Source organism: Synchiropus splendidus, chromosome 4 (genome assembly GCF_027744825.2).
Source record: "Synchiropus splendidus isolate RoL2022-P1 chromosome 4, RoL_Sspl_1.0, whole genome shotgun sequence".
Taxonomy (NCBI): Eukaryota; Metazoa; Chordata; class Actinopteri; order Syngnathiformes; family Callionymidae; genus Synchiropus; species Synchiropus splendidus.
In genome coordinates this window covers 6,163,112-6,182,033 of record NC_071337.1, presented here as the reverse complement: position 1 = coordinate 6,182,033, position 18,922 = coordinate 6,163,112, and the positions used below count along the sequence as shown (strand labels likewise).

The 18,922-nt window shown below is 44.4% G+C and overlaps 1 protein-coding gene across 1 annotated transcript; it reads left to right on the top strand.

Moving 5' to 3' along the window:
- The first annotated feature begins 8,558 nt into the window (after positions 1-8,558).
- On the top strand, positions 8,559-12,849 carry trhrb (thyrotropin-releasing hormone receptor b). The gene is made up of 2 exons (XM_053862612.1): positions 8,559-9,389; positions 10,758-12,849. Exons 1-2 carry the CDS (start codon positions 8,628-8,630, stop codon positions 11,181-11,183), a joined length of 1,188 nt encoding a protein of 395 aa, XP_053718587.1. The 5' UTR covers positions 8,559-8,627; the 3' UTR covers positions 11,184-12,849.
- The last annotated feature ends 6,073 nt before the right edge of the window (positions 12,850-18,922 follow it).

Below are 18,922 nucleotides of genomic sequence, written 5' to 3'. Positions count from 1 at the left end.
AGACACGGAAAGACTGTGGAGCTTAAAGCACCTTCTAGCCAAGTGTCTGTAAATCATTTTCTCAGCTACTTTTCTGGAGGCAGAGCATTTGCTGGAGAAAGAACAGAAGAACCCATCAGTTGCATCTCACCATTGATGTCTCAAACTAAAATTTAAAGAAAAACTTATTAAACTTATAGTGTTTTTTTCTGGTGATGTCAGTATTCAGCGCTAAACTATTTACAACAGGAATTACACACAGCGTATTCACATAAAGTGTAAGTGAAAGTTACGCTCTCAGATACTGTATGTGACGTGCTAAAATGTTTCTAACTAAGAGGGAAAAACTGTGTGAACATAATCACAACATTAAATAGAATGTTAATATTCAACAGATAAACATAGAAATACTATCATATAATATAAACCTGAACAACATTAACTGTAGTTTAGATTTAGTCACATGCAGCAGTGACTTCAACTCTGTATAGTGATGGCACCAGAAAAGCAACACACTGTTAGCAAACATATATGTTAGCATGTATATATGTATATATTACACCCCCAAACACCAATAACAAATGGGTTCTATTTTTTTTTTTTACACTAAATTGAAAAAAGTAAATCTATCAGACATCATCAGCCTTTGGAGGAAATACCTGGTTCCCCTGCCTCCAGAAAATTTCTGTTGGCCCGAAAACAATTGACTCAACGTACAGTCAAAATGGTCTCATTCTCACCGTTGTATTACGTCTGTTTCCTTCTTGTTTTTCCAGTGTTTCTCTTTTCTTCCTTCTGATGCTGTGTCAATGTGGTGTTGAACTTTGTTTTTGACACTTTGATTTTGTGTTACATTTTCCATTTATGCCTTTTGGGTTGGGTTGGGTTCACTTCCATATTTGGCTGTAGCAAGTCGTAGTGACCCCAAAAATACCACAAGTCAAAGCCATGTGTGGAGAAAAGGTGGGCCTATTATGCAGCCTCCAGCAGGAAATAACCCCAGACTCACACCTTTACATTTGTAGGATAGAAAATCCATCCCCAAATCTGCGCTGCCGCCATGATGCCGGCCCATGCCATAAGATAGAACTGAATTCCATTTATGAATTGTTCACCACCGCAGGGCAGGACAAGTTGTGGTTGAGTGGCTTGATCATGCAGGAAATCAATGAATTGTTTCCAGTAAATTTTCAAAATAAGGGACCACATGTGGAGGTACCAAGGCGTGATATGAAAGGCGTTCTCAGCTAATATGTGACCCGTCACACATGAAGAGTGATCTAGCTAGGTTAATTTAATTACATATGAATTACATAAATCTTGCCCCAAGTGGTGGAGTTTAAGTATCTCGGAGTCTTGTTCTCGAGTGAGGGAAAAGGGGAGCGTGAGATTGATAGACGGGTTGGTGCAGCGGCAGCAGTGATGGGCTCGCTGTATCGGACTGTCGTGGTGAAGAGGGAGCCGAGTCACAAGACGAAGCTCTCGATTTACCGATTGATCGACGTTCCCACCCTCACCTATGGTCATGAGCTTTGGGTAATGACCGAAAGGATGAGATCGCGGATACAAGCGGCTGAGATGAGTTTCCTCCGCAGGGTGGCTGGGCGCACCCTTAGAGGTAGGGTGAGGAGTTCGGTCATCCGGGAGGAGCTCGGGGTGGAGCCGCTGCTCCTCCACATCGAGAGGAACCAGTTGAAGTGGCTCGGGCATCTGATACTGATGCCCCCTGGACGCCTCCCTGGGGAGGTGTTCCAGGCATGTCCTACCGGGAGGAGACCCTGGGAAGACCCAGGACTCGCCGGAGAGATTATGTCTGCGGTCTGGCCTGGGAATGCCTCGGGATCCCCTGGGATGAGCTGGAGGAGGTTTGTGCGGACCGGGAGGTTTGGGCTTCCCTGCTCCGAATGCTGCCTCTGCGACCCGACCCCAGATAAGCGGTAGAAGAAGGTGAAGGAGGTGAAGGTGAATTACATAAATATAAGGGCAAAAATAGGCATTAAAAACATTTTAACTGAAATAGCACAATGATTTTACGTGCACAAAAAGCATAACAAGCTTGTCGCTGGTCTGGTCAAGCAGCAGCTTCCCAACAATCTTGCATGTGTCGCAGTTATCTTGCGATTGACGCCTCACCAGTTCACGCTTCACGACTGGTACGAGTCTCAAGTCTGTATTGTAATTCTTGAGGGGTCACTTTAGCATGAAGCGTTTCCGTGATTAGCACCGCCAAAACTCTTCCTCAAAACACGAGAGATGCTCCAGTTTTTCTCCACACAGATGCAGATTTTTAAATCGCTGTAAGGCCAGATAAAAGGATTGGGTGGGCTGGATTTGGCCCCCGGGCCGTGAGTTAGACGTCATCGGTGCCTGTCAAAAATCAGTAGCAGCAGTGAGTTCTCCAAATATGACTGAAGCAGAGACACATCTTGACACGTTGCTCCTCCTATATTTAAAAAATGCCCCCGCGAGATCCATTCTGAAGCCACGCCTCCATTTTTGAAGATCTGAAGCGATCTGTCATTTGCTCCGGAGAGGCTTCTCACCAGCGGCCTGGCGTTTTATGCTGACGGATCTGCAGAAGACAGAAACCAGCGGAGCTAAGAATAGCTGAAGGGAAGCCGGCGGCAAGACGGGGCCATGGTTCAAGAGTGGATGAGCATAAATAGGACCCAGTCAGGTGGCCTGTCAACAGCATGGTGGGCTGCTGACTTGGAGTGACAGGTTAACTCAGGAGATGTGTAACCGGGACGAAGGAGGACGCTAAGAGCAGCATGAACGTGACTGAAGCTACAGGGAAGACAGCGGCTTCTGTACCTGCCTCATGAAAAAATGAAGCGGAAGATGTCTGAAGGGCTCACACCGGGAACATGCCGCCTCCTCGCCTGTCACTCAGTCCCCTGGACTGTTGGAGTCTCGACCACTCAAGTCAAACTTGTCACGCAGATTTGGATATGTTTGTTTTTGGCAGTAAAAACTGCTCTCATTCACTCACTCCTCCGCCGCCGACGCTCTGCAACAGTTGGAGCTCTTCCAGCAACTGATTCCTGATTAAACATTCCATACATGACGATCTTTGGGACATGAAAAAGGAGGATTCTCATCTATTACTTCAGGTCTCGCTGTACCAAAGTGCCCTTTACATTTGGGGGAAAATTTTTTTTAAAAATACTGTACTATACATTTAATTTAGGGGTGGGATTCGAATTAAAAAAATGTAATTAATTTGTGATGAATTAATCTCATTTTAATGGTATAAAATATTTGCCACAAGAAGCCACATTTTTCAGCTTGAATAAATTTGGTATATTACTGAATCAAATGACGGACCCATACATACATTTCAACAACAAAAATATTTGTATAAGAATTTCAATTTTATAAGAATTTAACACTCCAATACTTACAAAGGTTCTGTGTTGTCTGGAGAACAATTAAATTAAATTAAATTAAATTAACTCATTTTTTGTTGTAATTCACTTATTGTTATTATTATTGCTAGCCAAACAAAACTCAATAATAAAGGCAGCAATTCATCCAAAGTTTCTATTTTGATTGAAAAAAAAGAACAAAAATCTTGAAAGTGTTATACTTAAAAGAGAAATAAACGCTGGGCACTGGAGTTGTGCTAACTTATTCACGGGCCTCAGAGGTCACAGCATCGGAACACAACATAAAAGTATGGTGCCTCATCTTGTATTGATTTTAAAAATAAGCTTTTCTCCGCGTGCTGAATTGAGCCTACACTTTCCATGATATAGGTAGGAAGTGACCATTGCGAACGCCCAACAGGGCAGCTGTTGTAGTGGTGGTGAGGTGTTCAACCACGTGTCTTGGAGAAGGAAGTCCCCCTGTTCCTGTCTCTGCCCTCTCCAACACGTTCGTGACTGAGCCCAATATTCCTCAGGGGATCTCACCATCCTCAGGCATCGTGCTGTCACTCCGGCACACGGCGACACGTGAGTCACACACAGCTGACGTTCCCTCACCTTGTTAATGATGGTTCTGATGACAAGAGTTCTGAAGCGTGCGGCGTCAGGGCTCTTGGGTTTTCAGCTGACAGACGGGGGCTTCGACCAGAACAGTTGCTGAGAGGAGTTTTTGTTTGAGGATGGCTCTGGAAAACACCTGCCAAAAACTCAAGACAACAAAGAGGCAGAGCAAAGTTGAATCCTGACTTTGCCTTGAGGACATAGAGAATACTAGCATTTCAGAGTAGCAGGTTTGTTTGGAAGCTGACACGCACAAGGGGATTATGAATTACCTCATAACCAATATTAACGTACGAAATTCTGTTGACATTTTACATTTTAAATATTATCAACCGAAGTTGGTGGCAGTAGTGCAAAAAAAAAAAAAAAGCTGATGCACTCACTTAACTCCGTATTTTGTCCTTTCGGTAGGTTTTATTGTTGTTCTTTGGTCATAATTCACAAGATTTTGAAGGAATCGACTTCCAGGTTTCGTCAATCACGCAAATATTTGGAGTACTCTGACACTAATAACAATATGTAAATAACAAGGGGGCGTTTACTAATACGAAGTTTGTTTTTCCCCACGCTTATTCAGCAGTTGAACGCAACCTCTCTTTATTTTTTTTTAATTTTTACTTAAGGCAATGAGGTCTCACAGACAACATGTCATCAACAACCTACTTTTCCTGTATTTTTTTTTCTGACAGTCATGTGAAGGCTCACGAAGACAAACACAAATGAACACAAATGGGACGCAGCCCAATGTCCAAAAAAATATGAGAACCAAGGGACTCTCCAATGGAGGAAAATGGGACGACAAATGTCCAAGAAACTATCAGCATAAACTGAAACAAACAGGAAACGGGAAAAGCCTGAACAAAATCAAAGAGTTTGTGACAAATAAAGTTAAAAAATAAAAATGTCCATGAAATCATTAGCAACAACACACAGAGTATTTACTACATAGGTGTAAAACATCAAATATTTGAAGCAAAACTACAGAGACTGAATAGTGAAATAAGAAACTGGTTGCTTCTGTACTGTCAGTGGTGTTTTCATTCGTCGTCATGGAAACAAGAGAGCCACAGTCTCGCCTTCCTAAACTTGAATCGTGGACATGCTTCTGCAAACACGCGCTCGTCTTCTCTCTGGCCAGGGACACACACTTCCAATTTGAAACCAGCGGACGTGAAAGAACACGAAGAAGAAGCTTCGCTGTGAAGGAAACACTTGTCAGAGCAGAAGAGCACAAGATGGATGTGGGTCCATATTTAATGGAGCAGGTCAGGGTCGGGTCATCGAGTGGCTTTCAGGCTTTGATGGTCTGTGTATGCTTGTTCTTTAATGAAGCTTTACCAGGGTCAGCTCCTGCGTGATTTACCATCCACCGTGTTCACCTCGCTGGAAACACAATGTTCCGCTCTCTCTCCAGCTCGGGAGCGTTGTCAGTCGGCCCCGGTGAGATTTAGTGCTCCTCTGAGGACCAGGCTGATGAGCGTCATTGTTTAAAAGCAGCACAAATCAAAGATGTCGTGGCTTACGGCCCCTGAGGAACCAGGCTGGGTACGATGATGGAGTGCTGGAGTCCCGGTGTCAATATGCAGGGCGCAGGAAACCGTCCTCATCCAGCCTGTGATTCAGATGTTAAGACACTGATGCTGTCATCACAGTCAGGTGATCACTCCCAACAACAACAACATCACAAATCACCACACAAGTCCGGACACATGCGGTGTTGTGGCACATTTACTTTCATTACACTGTTATTATACCACTGCTAGTACTGCTTCTACTGACCACCCACCGACCACTACTGTCACTACTGCGTCTGCTTGTGGCGCTGCCATTACGACCTCCCTACTACTACAAAACCGCCAAGAGTACTACCACTGGTATTACTTATATCTGCTACTACTACTTTAAATACCACCATGACCACTGAAACTACTATTACCGATTGTACATCTACTTCTGTTCTACATGCTTCTATGACTACTACAATTACTTCATCTATTTTTCTACTACTGCTACTGCTTTTACGGGCATTACCACGGTTTTTGCTACTACAACTACTACGGTTGCAGCTATTTCTACTACTACAACTACTTCTACTATTTCTATTACTGCTCCTACTGCAAACATTTCTAAATCTAATGCAGATACTTTTACTTCTTCCACAAATACTACTAGATCTATTTTCACTGCTAGAACTAGAGTAGAGCAGCAGTACAAATACTGTTACTGCTGCTGTACACTACAACTGTGATCACAACTGGTGTTATTACTGCTGCTGTAGCTACTAAATAATATGTCTATAATTGCTTCTACTGTATGCACTGCACTTCTACCATTACTGTTAACCCTACAATGACTACTACTTCCATTGCCATTGATAGTACAACTAAGGCTACTACTACACTATTATTATTATTATTATTGTTGTTGTTGTTGTTGTTGTTGTTGCCAGCAAAACAAAACTCAAGAAGACTACTACTACGCTGAATCCTGGTCGAAACTTTCTTCCTTCCTTTCTTTCTTTCGATGCCATGAGATCATGAATGAGCTCAGTTGGCACCAAGTGGCAGTATTACATGGAAGCCCGTTCCCGCCAGGTAATAAAGGCAATGCATTCTCTGAACTCCTGGTCATAATTCAGGCGATTTTAGATGAAATTGACATTCCTACACTACCAGCAAACCTTCTATCCCACCGGTGCGAGCAGCATTAACTTTATTGCCACTGACCACTGCGGACTGGTACTGACCACTGCGGACTGGTACTGACCACTGCGGACTGGTACTGACCACTGCGGACTGAGCAGACTGTCAGAGGCAGGTGGTCATAATATAATGGCTCCGTATCGAAGCAAGACTCCATCACCGCATGAGTAGAGCACACCGGTTTTTGGTGCGTTGGTGAAGCATCTCCGGTAGGTGGCAGTAGCGACCTTCCCTTCTCGGAGGCTCAGCATCTTGAGGGGAATGATGGGAATATTTACAGGGGAGGTTTGTGTTGGTTGCATAATGCCCTCCAGAAATGCTCCACCTGTTGATGCACATGGATGGTTGGCAGCAGAGCTCTCACTCACTGAGCACAGTTGGTGTGGAGGAAGTTTCCTCCTCCAGATTCTCTCGTGGAGAACACACAAAGGTTCTGTTCATCACTGTGTCTGTGGACCAGCAGCATATTTGGAGGTGCAACAACAAATACTGTCAACAACAAATACTAGCATCCAACCTCTGTTTGACTCAAGATCAGGCGCTTTCAGTGAAAAACAGCAGCAGATGCTTCATGGGGATCCTGTTCCTCGACATCCCACCATCTGACCCCCAAAACAAGGAGAACCAGAACACCTGATGCAAGACAATCCAAATGCGCCTTTGAACCTCAATTGATGTCTGAGGCGGTTGTTTTGTTTTTCTGGGAGAAATTTGGCCAAATTAAAAGGGAAATCTTGATTTATTATTTTTATTTTATTTTATTTTATTTATATTTATTTTCTTATACTTCCAGATCCAGAGTGGAGGAGTGTTTTGCAGTATGTTGCAGAATAATAGCAACTAACATTGTCAAAATTCAAAACACAATTTCAGTCAATACATCAGTACATGTTTTATAACCAGAAAATTAAACTAAGTCGAGCTGTCTGGTGAAATATCATGCATTATTAAGCCATAAAATGTATATTGAAGACGCGATGTGTTGAAGAACCTCAGTGTCCCACGATAATACGAGATAGATAATAGTTTGAAATATTTTAAATCCTCCTTATGAAGCCACATCGTGAGGAAAAGCACAGTTAAAGTAAGTTTAAAAGCACAAATAGAGTTGAATGTCTTCTGTGGGAAGAAGCTTGAACATGTGGGAGGAGTGGGGTGTTACAGTACATGCACTTCAGTACATGCACTTCATTTACGTATTACTTTGATTTACATCTGCATTAGTTTTGTTGTTTTTTTTAACCAGAAAATGTAACTAAGTCGAGCTGTCTGGTGAAATATCTTGCATTATTAAGCCATAAAATATATATTGAAGACGAGATATGTCGAGGAACCTCAGTGTTCCATGATAAAACGAGATAGATGATATTTTGAAATATTTAAATCCTCCTTGTGAAGTCACATCATGAGGAAAAGATTGAAGTTGAAACCGTTGAACTAAGTTTAAAAGCACAAATAGAGTTGAACGTCTTCTGTGGAAGAAGCTTGAATATGGGGGAGGAGTGGGGAGTTTGAATGGAGGCCATTTTTTAAATGGTATTTATTTATTTATTGCGTCAAGATGCTTGATGTGACTATGGCCCCTCACTAAATAAAATAAATAAAGTTAAAATTAAATAAATTCCAATATATTAATAATTATATATTCATTCTTAAGCAATAGAAACAGCATATTTGTGAAAGTGTGTCGAAAGCAACGCTATCTAAGAATGTTTTGATTCAACTTTTGGGTCTTTTCTCTCGTCGGTGCCGGAGAAAGTGACGCAACACCAGTTCGCTTCCTAATTGGGTTCCCAGCATCACAATGTGCGTGGCGTTTTTACGCACGGCTCCATCACATAATGACTCCGAGTCCGACGCACCTCTCCATCAGTCGGTGCGTGGCGCTTCTCTGGCCTCCACACACAAGCGGAACCGCTCCTCTCTGCCGCGCGTAAAAGCTCCGCCGTGAACCAAAATGGATAACGCGACACTTGCGAACCAGACTCTGGAGGTTTGGACCGACTACAGCCTCCAGTACAAAGTCATCAGCACATTTCTGCTGCTGGTCATCTGCGTTTCGGGGATAGTGGGGAACGTGATGGTGATTCTGGTGGTCCTGACCACCAAGCACATGAGGACGCCCACCAACTGCTACCTGGTCAGCCTGGCAGTGGCCGATCTGATGGTTCTGATCGCGGCCGGGCTGCCTACCATCACGGACAGCGTCTTTGGCACCTGGGTGTTCGGACGCTGCGGGTGTCTGGTCATCACCTACTTCCAGTACCTGGGCATCAACGCGTCCTCCTGCTCCATCACCGCCTTCACCATCGAGCGCTACATCGCCATCTGCCATCCCATCAAAGCCCAGTTCCTCTGCACCCTGTCCCGAGCCAAGAAGATCATCGTCTTCGTTTGGGCTTTCACGTCCCTCTACTGCGTCATGTGGTTCTACCTGGCGGACCTGCAGGAGCGGGTCTACTCCAACACCACCGTCCTCACCTGCGGCTACCGGGTCCTGCGCCGCTTCTACCTGCCCATCTACTTCTTCGACTTCGGCGTCTTCTTCGTGGTTCCGCTGCTGCTCTCCGCGATTCTATACGGACTCATCGCCCGGATTCTGTTCCTCAACCCGCTGCCGTCCGACACCAAGGACAAGAAGAAGGACGCGCAAAAGAAGCAGAACACCAGCTGCAAGAACTCCCGACACTCCAGCTCCACCGCGACCTCCCGCAGACAGGTGGGTCCGGGGATTTAGGATGACGAATCACATGAAGCAACAATCATAACCACATCACATGGTCCCAAGCATTGGAGAGAAAAAAATTCCATGCGCAAAAGTGCTAAGTTCGTGAGGGTTAAAGTGAGAATGACGCGCCAAATTTCAGGCATTTAAATCTGAAAATAGATTTTTAAAATGGCAAAAACGTTCAGGTGAAAATGTAACGAGAAGTATAATGATAAACCGAAGGCACGAATAATAACAGCGTAAAATTTTAGTAAAACTTCACAGCAGGAGAAGACATCGACTGTTTCTCAAAATGACGCATGATAGATCTGCAGCTCTGAAGGAACAAGTGACCTGACCGCCTGCTCTAGGAAGGCAACTGGAGAGTAGTAGATACACAGAGAAGCCAAAATCTAGGACCGTTCCCTCGCACCCATTGACTCATTTAAATAAATGCTTTTGTTGTTTGTGGCGTTTGGTTTCTAGTTGGCAGTGGTCAGTACCTGGCGGAGCTGGTGGAGAGGCAAGTCTCGCACGAGTCGCCAATGTGACGTCACAAAGCCCAACAAAACTTAAAAGCTCAAGATCAAAAAAGGCTATTAAATCGAAAAATACTAACTCGACAGAATAACTATAATTCAACATTCAAGATAAAAAAACCTGCCAAAAACAAAATTAAGAATGCAAAAAAAAAAAGGTTTTAAAAAAAACACACGCACAAAAAAACTCTAACCTGCCACCTAAAAAAGGGAAATAATTAAAAGATTGGTGAGTAAAAAATAATAATAGTAATAAAAAAAGGGAAAAATACAGTTGCAAAGGTTTGGGGAAAAAAATCCTAAATAATAATAATAACTGAGATGCGTTGTAAAACTTGAAAAATGTTTCTGTATATCACCAAAAAAAAGTAATAAAAGCCATCTTTCCTTTTTTAAAAATAAATACTTATTGCTAGAGTCAGATCTCTGTGGTGGATCTTAATCTGAGTGGGGGGGAAACTGAATTTGAAAAACCATATAATTTAAAGAAGTTTTAAAACTGAAAAAGAAAGAAGAGAAAAATACATCCACGCATCTTCAGTCAACCACCACTTAGTCCTGATAAATACACTTAAAAATCTAACAGAGCTAAACTTTGGCCTCATTGAAATCTGTTCCGCGGTTGGAGACCACAGTCTGGTTAGAGCTGATCCAGTTTGGTCGCTGCCAGTGTGAACTAGTCCCACTATCACAGATCTAATTGGATTTTTGCCATGACCACTTTCCACTGCCAAAACACACAGAGGATTACAATTGGACCCGTGTGTCATGGTTGGCTTATTGAGCCTGGACAACCTCCCGCGGTAGCTGGCATGCTAACATGCTGTCTTCGCTGCTTCAGGTGACCAAGATGCTCGCGGTGGTGGTGATCCTGTTCGCCATGCTGTGGATGCCGTATCGCACTCTGGTGGTGGTCAACTCCTTCCTGGAACACGCCTACATGGACAGCTGGTTCCTGCTTCTCTGCCGTATCTGCATCTACCTCAACAGCGCCATCAACCCGGTCATCTACAACGCCATGTCCCAGAAGTTCCGCGCCGCTTTCCGCAAGATCTGCCGCTGCGGCCGCAAGAGTTCGGACAAGCCGGCGGCCTACAGCGTGGCGCTGACCTACAGCGCGGTCAAAGATTCCTCCATGGTGGAGAGCACCGACCACTTCACCACGGAGCTGGAGGAGCTGACGGCCACCGACGACCTTCTGTCTGAGCAGAAAATGATGTTCGCCGACTCCACTGAGTTCAGGAAAGTGAGTTTTCCTGACGCTTGAGAGCCCGCGGAGACGTGAGGAACATGCTGCTTAATGGACTTGGTCGGAGAGGGAGCTGCGTGTCTGAGTGCTCACGGGTTCAGAGGGAGCTTCAGTGACGTTTGAGATGACACTGGTCAGAGCTCTTAAGCTCATGAAGCTGGAAGGACTCGATTTTTCCAAGTCAAAAGAGGTTGATAAGGGTCACATGCTTTGGAAATCTTGAGGTCCACATAGAGTCCTTCCTCGTCCTTCGTGAGACAGCTCAGCTCAGCGGTTTGAGGAACTGACCTGACGACTTGGTGGGTCTTCTTCAGGTTGTAAATACCCAACCCCCATTAGGTGTAAAAAAAAAAAGCCCAATCTGATGTGGTGTTCGGAAGCTTTCTCCTCAAAGGTCCTGAGATGCTTCCAGGATCAGGAGGAGCTCCTAATCTGCCCCAGGGTTCAGGCGTCTCACAGCTCCGCTCCAAGTCTCTAGTGAACGCCTGACCCCAGAGACCGTCACAGCCGTTTGTGCAGTATCCCAGTGGTTTGCTTGGGGTTTTCATGGTGTGGGTCAGTGAGCCTCTTAGAGACCTCAAAAGAGGCCACGCCCCCCTCTCCCATTATTACTGCTGTTGCTTCGTACGGTCCATGCAGACGTAAAAAGGTTTCAGGAACACATTTCACATTGTTTACATTTTTTTTTTCTCTCACAGCGCCCTCTAGGTGTGGCATGACTTGCACTTTAAAAACGCTGGCTTCAGTGACACACAGGCTGAGTTAAAATCTGTTTGGACGTTGTCGGCAGTTTTGTCGGACCAAGGATGCCTCATACCAAGGACTTTAAATCATGTGTCAAGCACAAGGCCCGGGGACCAGATCTCATCCGTCAAGTCCTTGTACAGGGCCTGCATGGGCCCAGTAATTGAAAAATGGGTTGAGGCAAATTCAAAGCGCAGGAAACCAGAACCTTCCATCACAAGTCCATGTCGCAGCGGACTGCAACATAGTTTTACTGTGGATGTTTTTTGAAAGTGGAGGTGTTAACAATTCATCTGGAAGCTTATGAAAAACTATGGATGGAAAAGAATCATGTGGAAGACTGGAATGAGCCTCCGATAATTGATCATATCTGGTCATGGAGCCTAGTTTAGTTCGCCGCATACAGTAACTTGCAAGAACTTTGGCGCCAGTTTGACCAAACATTTCGCCCCTCCTCTCCACGAGGCCATCACCGTTGTGGTTTGGTGTTGCAACCAGTGACCTCATGTTTACATGTCTTTCACCTTCTCCTCAATGACCTTCAGTGTTTGTAAAGCTGCTATATCGGAGTTTAAATGATCCCAAGTGTGGTGTTGAACCTGACTGGCTTGTATGGTGAAGCAGTGTTTTCCCTTTCGTCCGTGATTTGTGGATTAGCTCGGCACCAGCGACATCACTCCGAGTGGTTTAATGGAATGATGGACGTGTTTTGTGTGGACAAGCGAAGGCTGTCTTGTTTTCCTCTCAACAGCGTGAGCTGACGTCGGTGATGTGATGGCTGCAGCAATGAGACGCTCTTATGTGTTTGTGCACTTAACGTCCGTTGAATTTACAGCGGCCACTTAGGGGGGTGTATTTGTGCTTATTGCTGCTGATCAACGCTGTAAATGTAACCGTGTTTGGATCCCGTCGTCTTGATGCTCGCTGGATGTGTTCTGTGGTTCTGCAAATTGAAAATAAAAATGAAAATGAAAATAGAAATAAAATGGCTTTGGCAGACAGAGGCCCCTTGAGTGCGACATGTTTGGAATTCTGAGCTTTGAATTGCCAAATATAATAGGGTCGAAAATATTCAAATTCCAAGTCTGGCCCCTGTGACCCCATCTAGGTGGACACGCCCGAAAGAGGTCTGGAACATCAGGTGGTTTGTCATCGTGGAGGAAACCTGATGTCTAAAAGTGTCAATACAGAGGCTGAGTGACGTGGAAAAGGCTGCCTCGAGCTGAATACACTTTATAAATCCTCAAAATAAACTGGAGTTCATGAATGGCTCTACATTCCCGTCCAGACCGGATCTATTAACGGCTAATTCTCTGCAGCGACGGCAGAGGTGTCGACCTTTCTCTTGCTGACGTCAAAACACATTCAGTTTACTCCCTGCTGGATGAAGCCAGTTTAACATCAGCGAATGAGACGTGAGGAGATGAAACGTTCCGCACCTTTGATCGGTGAAACGTGTCGAGTCTCGGGAGGATCCAGTGGGAGAAGGTTTCCTCTCGGACCTCTGACTTCATGTTCTCCAGCCAGTCAAATAAGGGCGGCTCGGATCAGGTAACAGCTGAGGCCATTCACAGAAACTGTTTTGATCATCAAATACTTCCCAAGGATGGAATGACAATGCATGAAAAGGAGCGGCTAAACTGGAAATCTAGACTGTTTAAAAGCAATATTTTCTACGTAATATAAAAATAAATAAAGAGAAAAATCTATTGTAACTACAAAATTCATGAATGACAATTTAAACATTGTAAAAATTTGCGATTAAGTCATGATGAAACAATGTATTTTTTACATAAATTCAAAAGTTTTCAATTTTGTATACCTATTATTTTAATTGACATAAATAATAAATCAACGTTTTTGGTCATTTAATACTCAGTACACACTCTTCAACCACTTATTTATTTAAGAATGTGACTTGTTATGAAATTAAACATTGAAATAAAATAACATTTGTTCATCGACTTAAAAAAATTGATCATAATTTGCATAAAGAATACACCAACAATAAAACACTCATTCTAATAGAATTCAAAAATTATATATATGTATATATATACTGTATTTTGCTAACGTACTTTTTTTCATTTTAAACGAAATTGTCTTTTTTTACAGTATTTACAGTTTTACAGTAAAAGATAAAGAATAACATACTGATCCAAAAAAAACCCCAATATGATACATATTTTCATATATACATGGATATTAATTTAGAAAATTTGACCCCCCCACCCAAAACACACGCACACACACACACACACTTAGTGAGGACTGTCATTGACATACATTAACATAATGCTTTCCCCAGCATCTCCCCCTAAACCCAACCATCTAAAACAAATGGCTAAACTTAACCTTTACTCTTAACCAAACTAAAAGCCAATGATAATAACTGAGCTATTTTGTAGTTTTGAGCCTCAAAATGAGGCTTAATGAAGTGAGAAAAGGCCGAAATGCCCTCGCTCTGTTGATTAAGAACTCATACAGGTTCTCACAAAGATAGAGGTACAAGAACACACACAAACACACAAGAAAAACAAGGATTCAAAATAAATAAAACAAAAAAATATATTGAATACATTTGTAAATAAGGGCACATGGGAAATCTGTCCCAGCTACTTAGGGAAAGAGGGACACACAGATTCAATTTTATATGTTCTTGATCTGTGGGAGGAAACCAGAGCGCCAGTAGAAAAAGCAGCAAGTTGCAACAATTTGGTTTCTTCACTTAAGTAATTGCTTCACAAACGTGTCGGCTTTAATCTCCTGCTACGAGGAGATGAGAACAGAAGTGAGTCTATATTTAACCACGGTTTATTTATCCGGCTGCTCCTGAGTGGGAGGACGGAGGAGGACTCACTCCCACCTTCGCCTCTCTGGACTACTGAAGCGTATCCAGCTCAATGAGGCGCAAACAGTCGACACAGATCCACCTGTCGAGTCAAAACTTTGGGGTCCACGAACACGTCTCTGCGGCGAGCTTGTGCCTCTTGTTAGGAGTGATGTCACGTTCCCACCAGGACCCCCGACCCCACCGTCACCAGACGCCACTCTGACTCTCATGAATAATTACTCAGCGAGGAGGCCGACACGCTGAGAGGAAAAACACAAGCCGTGGATGAAGGGCTCATCACTGCTTCTGATCAGGGGCCCCTGTCAGCAGCAAACGGGGTCGTGAGTCTGGCGTCACGGGCGATAAGAACACAGAGTGCGTCTTTAAGTCACGACTCCCCAAAAAATCCAGAAACGCCAGCTAAAGAACACTTGATGGGAGCATTTCCAGCGGCTCTGACTCGTCTCAACTCCTTTCACAACAAAGCTGGACAGTCTGTCATGATTCGCTTGTATTTTGCACCACTTCCGTTTTCGCCTCCTTCCTCTTCCCTGTTTTGTTGGAGCGTCCCTCTTGGACACGATACGCTGCTGGAACTGATCTACAGATCATCATCTTCCCCACGTTTAAGCACCATGGTTCCAGCAATGGGTGCCAGATCGAATCAACCATCTGTAGGTAATTCACTTCTGCGTATCACCCTCCTTGTCCGCTTGCTCTCTGTGTTTTTAGGATCTTTTTTTAGGTTTCTCCCTGGTGCCTGAGTTATTGTAGTGTCTATTCCTTGTTTGCTTCCGATCTCCCCGTGTTTCCTGTTTCCTCCGATTTTAGTTTGATCCCTCATGAGTTTGTTTTGACAGCCACGTTTGTTATTTTGTTTTTCCCTGATCATCGTGTTTTGTATTTGTACTTTCAGATTCCTCGCTGGTGATCTCCCGGCTCGGTGACACTTTTGGTTGGACTTATTTCCGTTTCTGTGTACATCTCCTGGTTCGCTGACGCCCTCAGCTTTAGGACTTTCTACTTTCTTTTTTGGATGTCCCAGTTCGGTGACGCTTTCCGTTTGGATTCCTCGACCTATGTTTGAGTATTGTGAATTCTTTGTTAAAATTAAATACTATTATTTGCTACTCTCATCCCCTGTGAGTCTTATCCATTAAGGCATTTGGGTTCCACTCCGCTCCAAACATTACACAGTCTTTTCATTCCAGAAGCTCCAGTTGTCCACGTGTATTGTCCAACCCACACAACAGGTTGAGATTTTGGAGAGTCAGAGGGGGCGCTGCTCAGTCAATGAGAGTCACAAGGGGTCAAATGTGGGGTGAATGCGAGGGTCTCTGGGATGGGACACCCTGGACATCAAGACAGACCACCCCTCTCACACACACACCGGGTCACATATCACCGTCCTGATTCCAAATTCTCATCTCTCGCTACCCTGTTGAGCTTCGACATCGACGGCCAATCATCTCCATCTCCACACGAGCCCGGCGGGAAACGCCTCTCATCACTGCCTTGCAGTCAGACATTCCAGGGAGGGACAGAGCAGAGCCTCACCTGCGGAGAGACGCTGCCTTGATAAATACATGCTTTATTACAGCACAGGCAGCAGCCTGGTTATATGATAAAGGAACATAAACAGCCAAGATTCAACCTCAGCAGGAGAGACACGGACCTGGGGGAGTCATTTACCTCATTATCTCCGAGTTCATCAGGACTGAACCACCCCTGGAGTTTTTTAAAAAATGTAATCAACAGTTAAGACCAAATCCTGCTGGTTAGTAATTGAAACTGTCACTCTTCAGGGCAAGGAGGACCTGGCACGTACATCGCATGCCCTACTTGTGGAAGCCACGACTATTGTGAGAGGATGAAGTGTCTGAACGGATGAACACTGAACGCTAATGTAAATGGAATGTAAACCTCTCTTCAGAAGGCTCAGCAGGACAGAACATGTCATGTGTTTGGGTCAACAGTGGGACTGACTGGGTCGAGTACTGACGCCTCCTCACCCATGTGTTTGATAGCTTCTCTGCTGTTAGCTTGATAGCTTGCAATCATGGCTTGTTTACGTTGCAGCCGCTTTCCAAACCAGTTTGAGTCAAACTTTCAGGGCCAAGTCATCCTGCAAAGCAGCCAAACACCTGTCCCTCATTCTTTAAACTGGCTTCACCTGTTTCTTATGACGCTCTTCATCTTTCGGTGAGAAACAGGAACAGGCTTCCATGCTCACTGGCGCCATCAGAACATCCAGCTGTCATGTTGCCATTTCTCCTCCGATGCTGAAGCTGAAGAGCTTTGTGACCTGCATTCTAACAGGATCCACCTCCAGTGACCTCATAAAGGCTTGTTTCCGGTTCTGACTTTGAGTCATTTAGAGCGAGATTTGCACTGACTTCGCATTGTAATTCAGCAGAACCACCTTTGTGGACGATATACCATCGGTTCATGCTACATATTTTTGCATGATGCAGGTGTGTCTGTGTTAAAGTTCTAATAAACAGACTTTGTTTCGGGGGGGGAAATACGAAAATGAAAATGATGGCAGCACATTTCGCAAGGCAAGCACATTCTGATCTTACACCGGTTCAATTCTGCCCCGTGACGTGTCCCTGAGCAAGACACTGATTGCTTTCTGAGTGGCTTCTTGTCAGAGGACTGGACTGAATTTCCTCACTGGAGGATCAATAAAGTCTATTCTTCTCATCGTACGGAGGACGGCACGAGTCCATTAATCCTTCATCGATCTGACTTTCAGCGACGTGGAAACCTCTTTCATGATCTTCCACTGGTGTGTTTAACAGGACGAAGCAAGTCTTCTTCAAAAGGCCATCATCCTTGCCGTGCCATTTTTTGTGGCCGATACCGAGTGCCGATTATTTTGCAAGTCTCAACAGGCTGATTCCCATTTTTTTCTAAATTGCACACAAAAGTCACTATTTTTTTTTATTGAGTTCACACACCTAGTACCTAGTTTGTAGAGAGCTGAACACAATGATGGACATTGGCAACGAGTCAATGACCACTGGCCGATACAGACCCTCGCAGCTGCCCATATCGGCTGTCCAACCGATCAGTGCAGCCCTATATCATACTCCACTGAGCACTTCACATTTTCAAATCGATGAAGACACGGCAAAGGTCCCACAGGTGTTCCAGACGTGCTCGTGCCCTCTTCTGAGGCATGTTTCCTCGGGACAACTGAAGTGAATAAGCTGCGAAAGCAATTATCAGCCCATGTTCAGATGGACAGAGCGCTGAGGCGGCGCTCATCCCCAGGGCCTTCATCAAGAGTGACAGCACCCGCTCCTCCTCTAGAGGAATCCACCAACGTAGGAAGACTTAATGAGAACCAGCAGCGCCGCCCCGTTCAATCGTGCGCTTGTAATTACAGACGATCCCATGTGAAAGTGTTTTCTCCCACCAAACAAGGGTAAAGAGCGGTGTGTTTACCGTGGTCCGGTGGAAGGTCAGAGGGACTAGAGGGAGAAGGACACCAGAGAGGTGGACGACCGAGAAAATGTTGTCACTCAAAAGCTACGAAAGTCAACGTGGAGGCTTCATTCATTCATCTTTTTTGACATCAAAGTGAAGGACAGAAATCCTGGCGCTAACATTGATCTGAGAAGTTCAAAGTGCAGACTGTTTTAACGCTCCAAAGAACAGCCTGTTGACACGTCTGCTCCCAAGCAGCTCCCCCTCCCTGAAGACCCCCTAATGCAATGGCAGCTGCTGTAAAAACACATGATTTAGGATCTGATCTGTGTGTGTGCACTGAACAAAACAGGATGTGAAAGGAAGACCCTGGATTAGGTGACTCTGTGGTCTCTAATAAATTATTTTGCAGCCATTTTCTCCTTCAATTGCTTCTCTATACGAAGTGAAACAAAAGTGATCAAAAGAATCCCTTGCCAGATCATGGCTCCTGTATAGGGACGTCGAGAAGTAACAGCTGACACAATACATTTGGTATTAAAATGAACATTTTCTTCCCCAAATGAAACCGCAATGGAGTCAAAGATAGCAGGATATCGAGGAAGCGCAAGGTGGTCAGCCAGTGAGAGCTTTACTTTAAGAGTTCCATGGAAATGATTTAGGGGAAGCTCCTGGGTTCTGGTGTCAGATTTTGACGGCGGAATAACAGAGTGCATGGTACGTCCTTCACTGTGCTCCTTAAGGT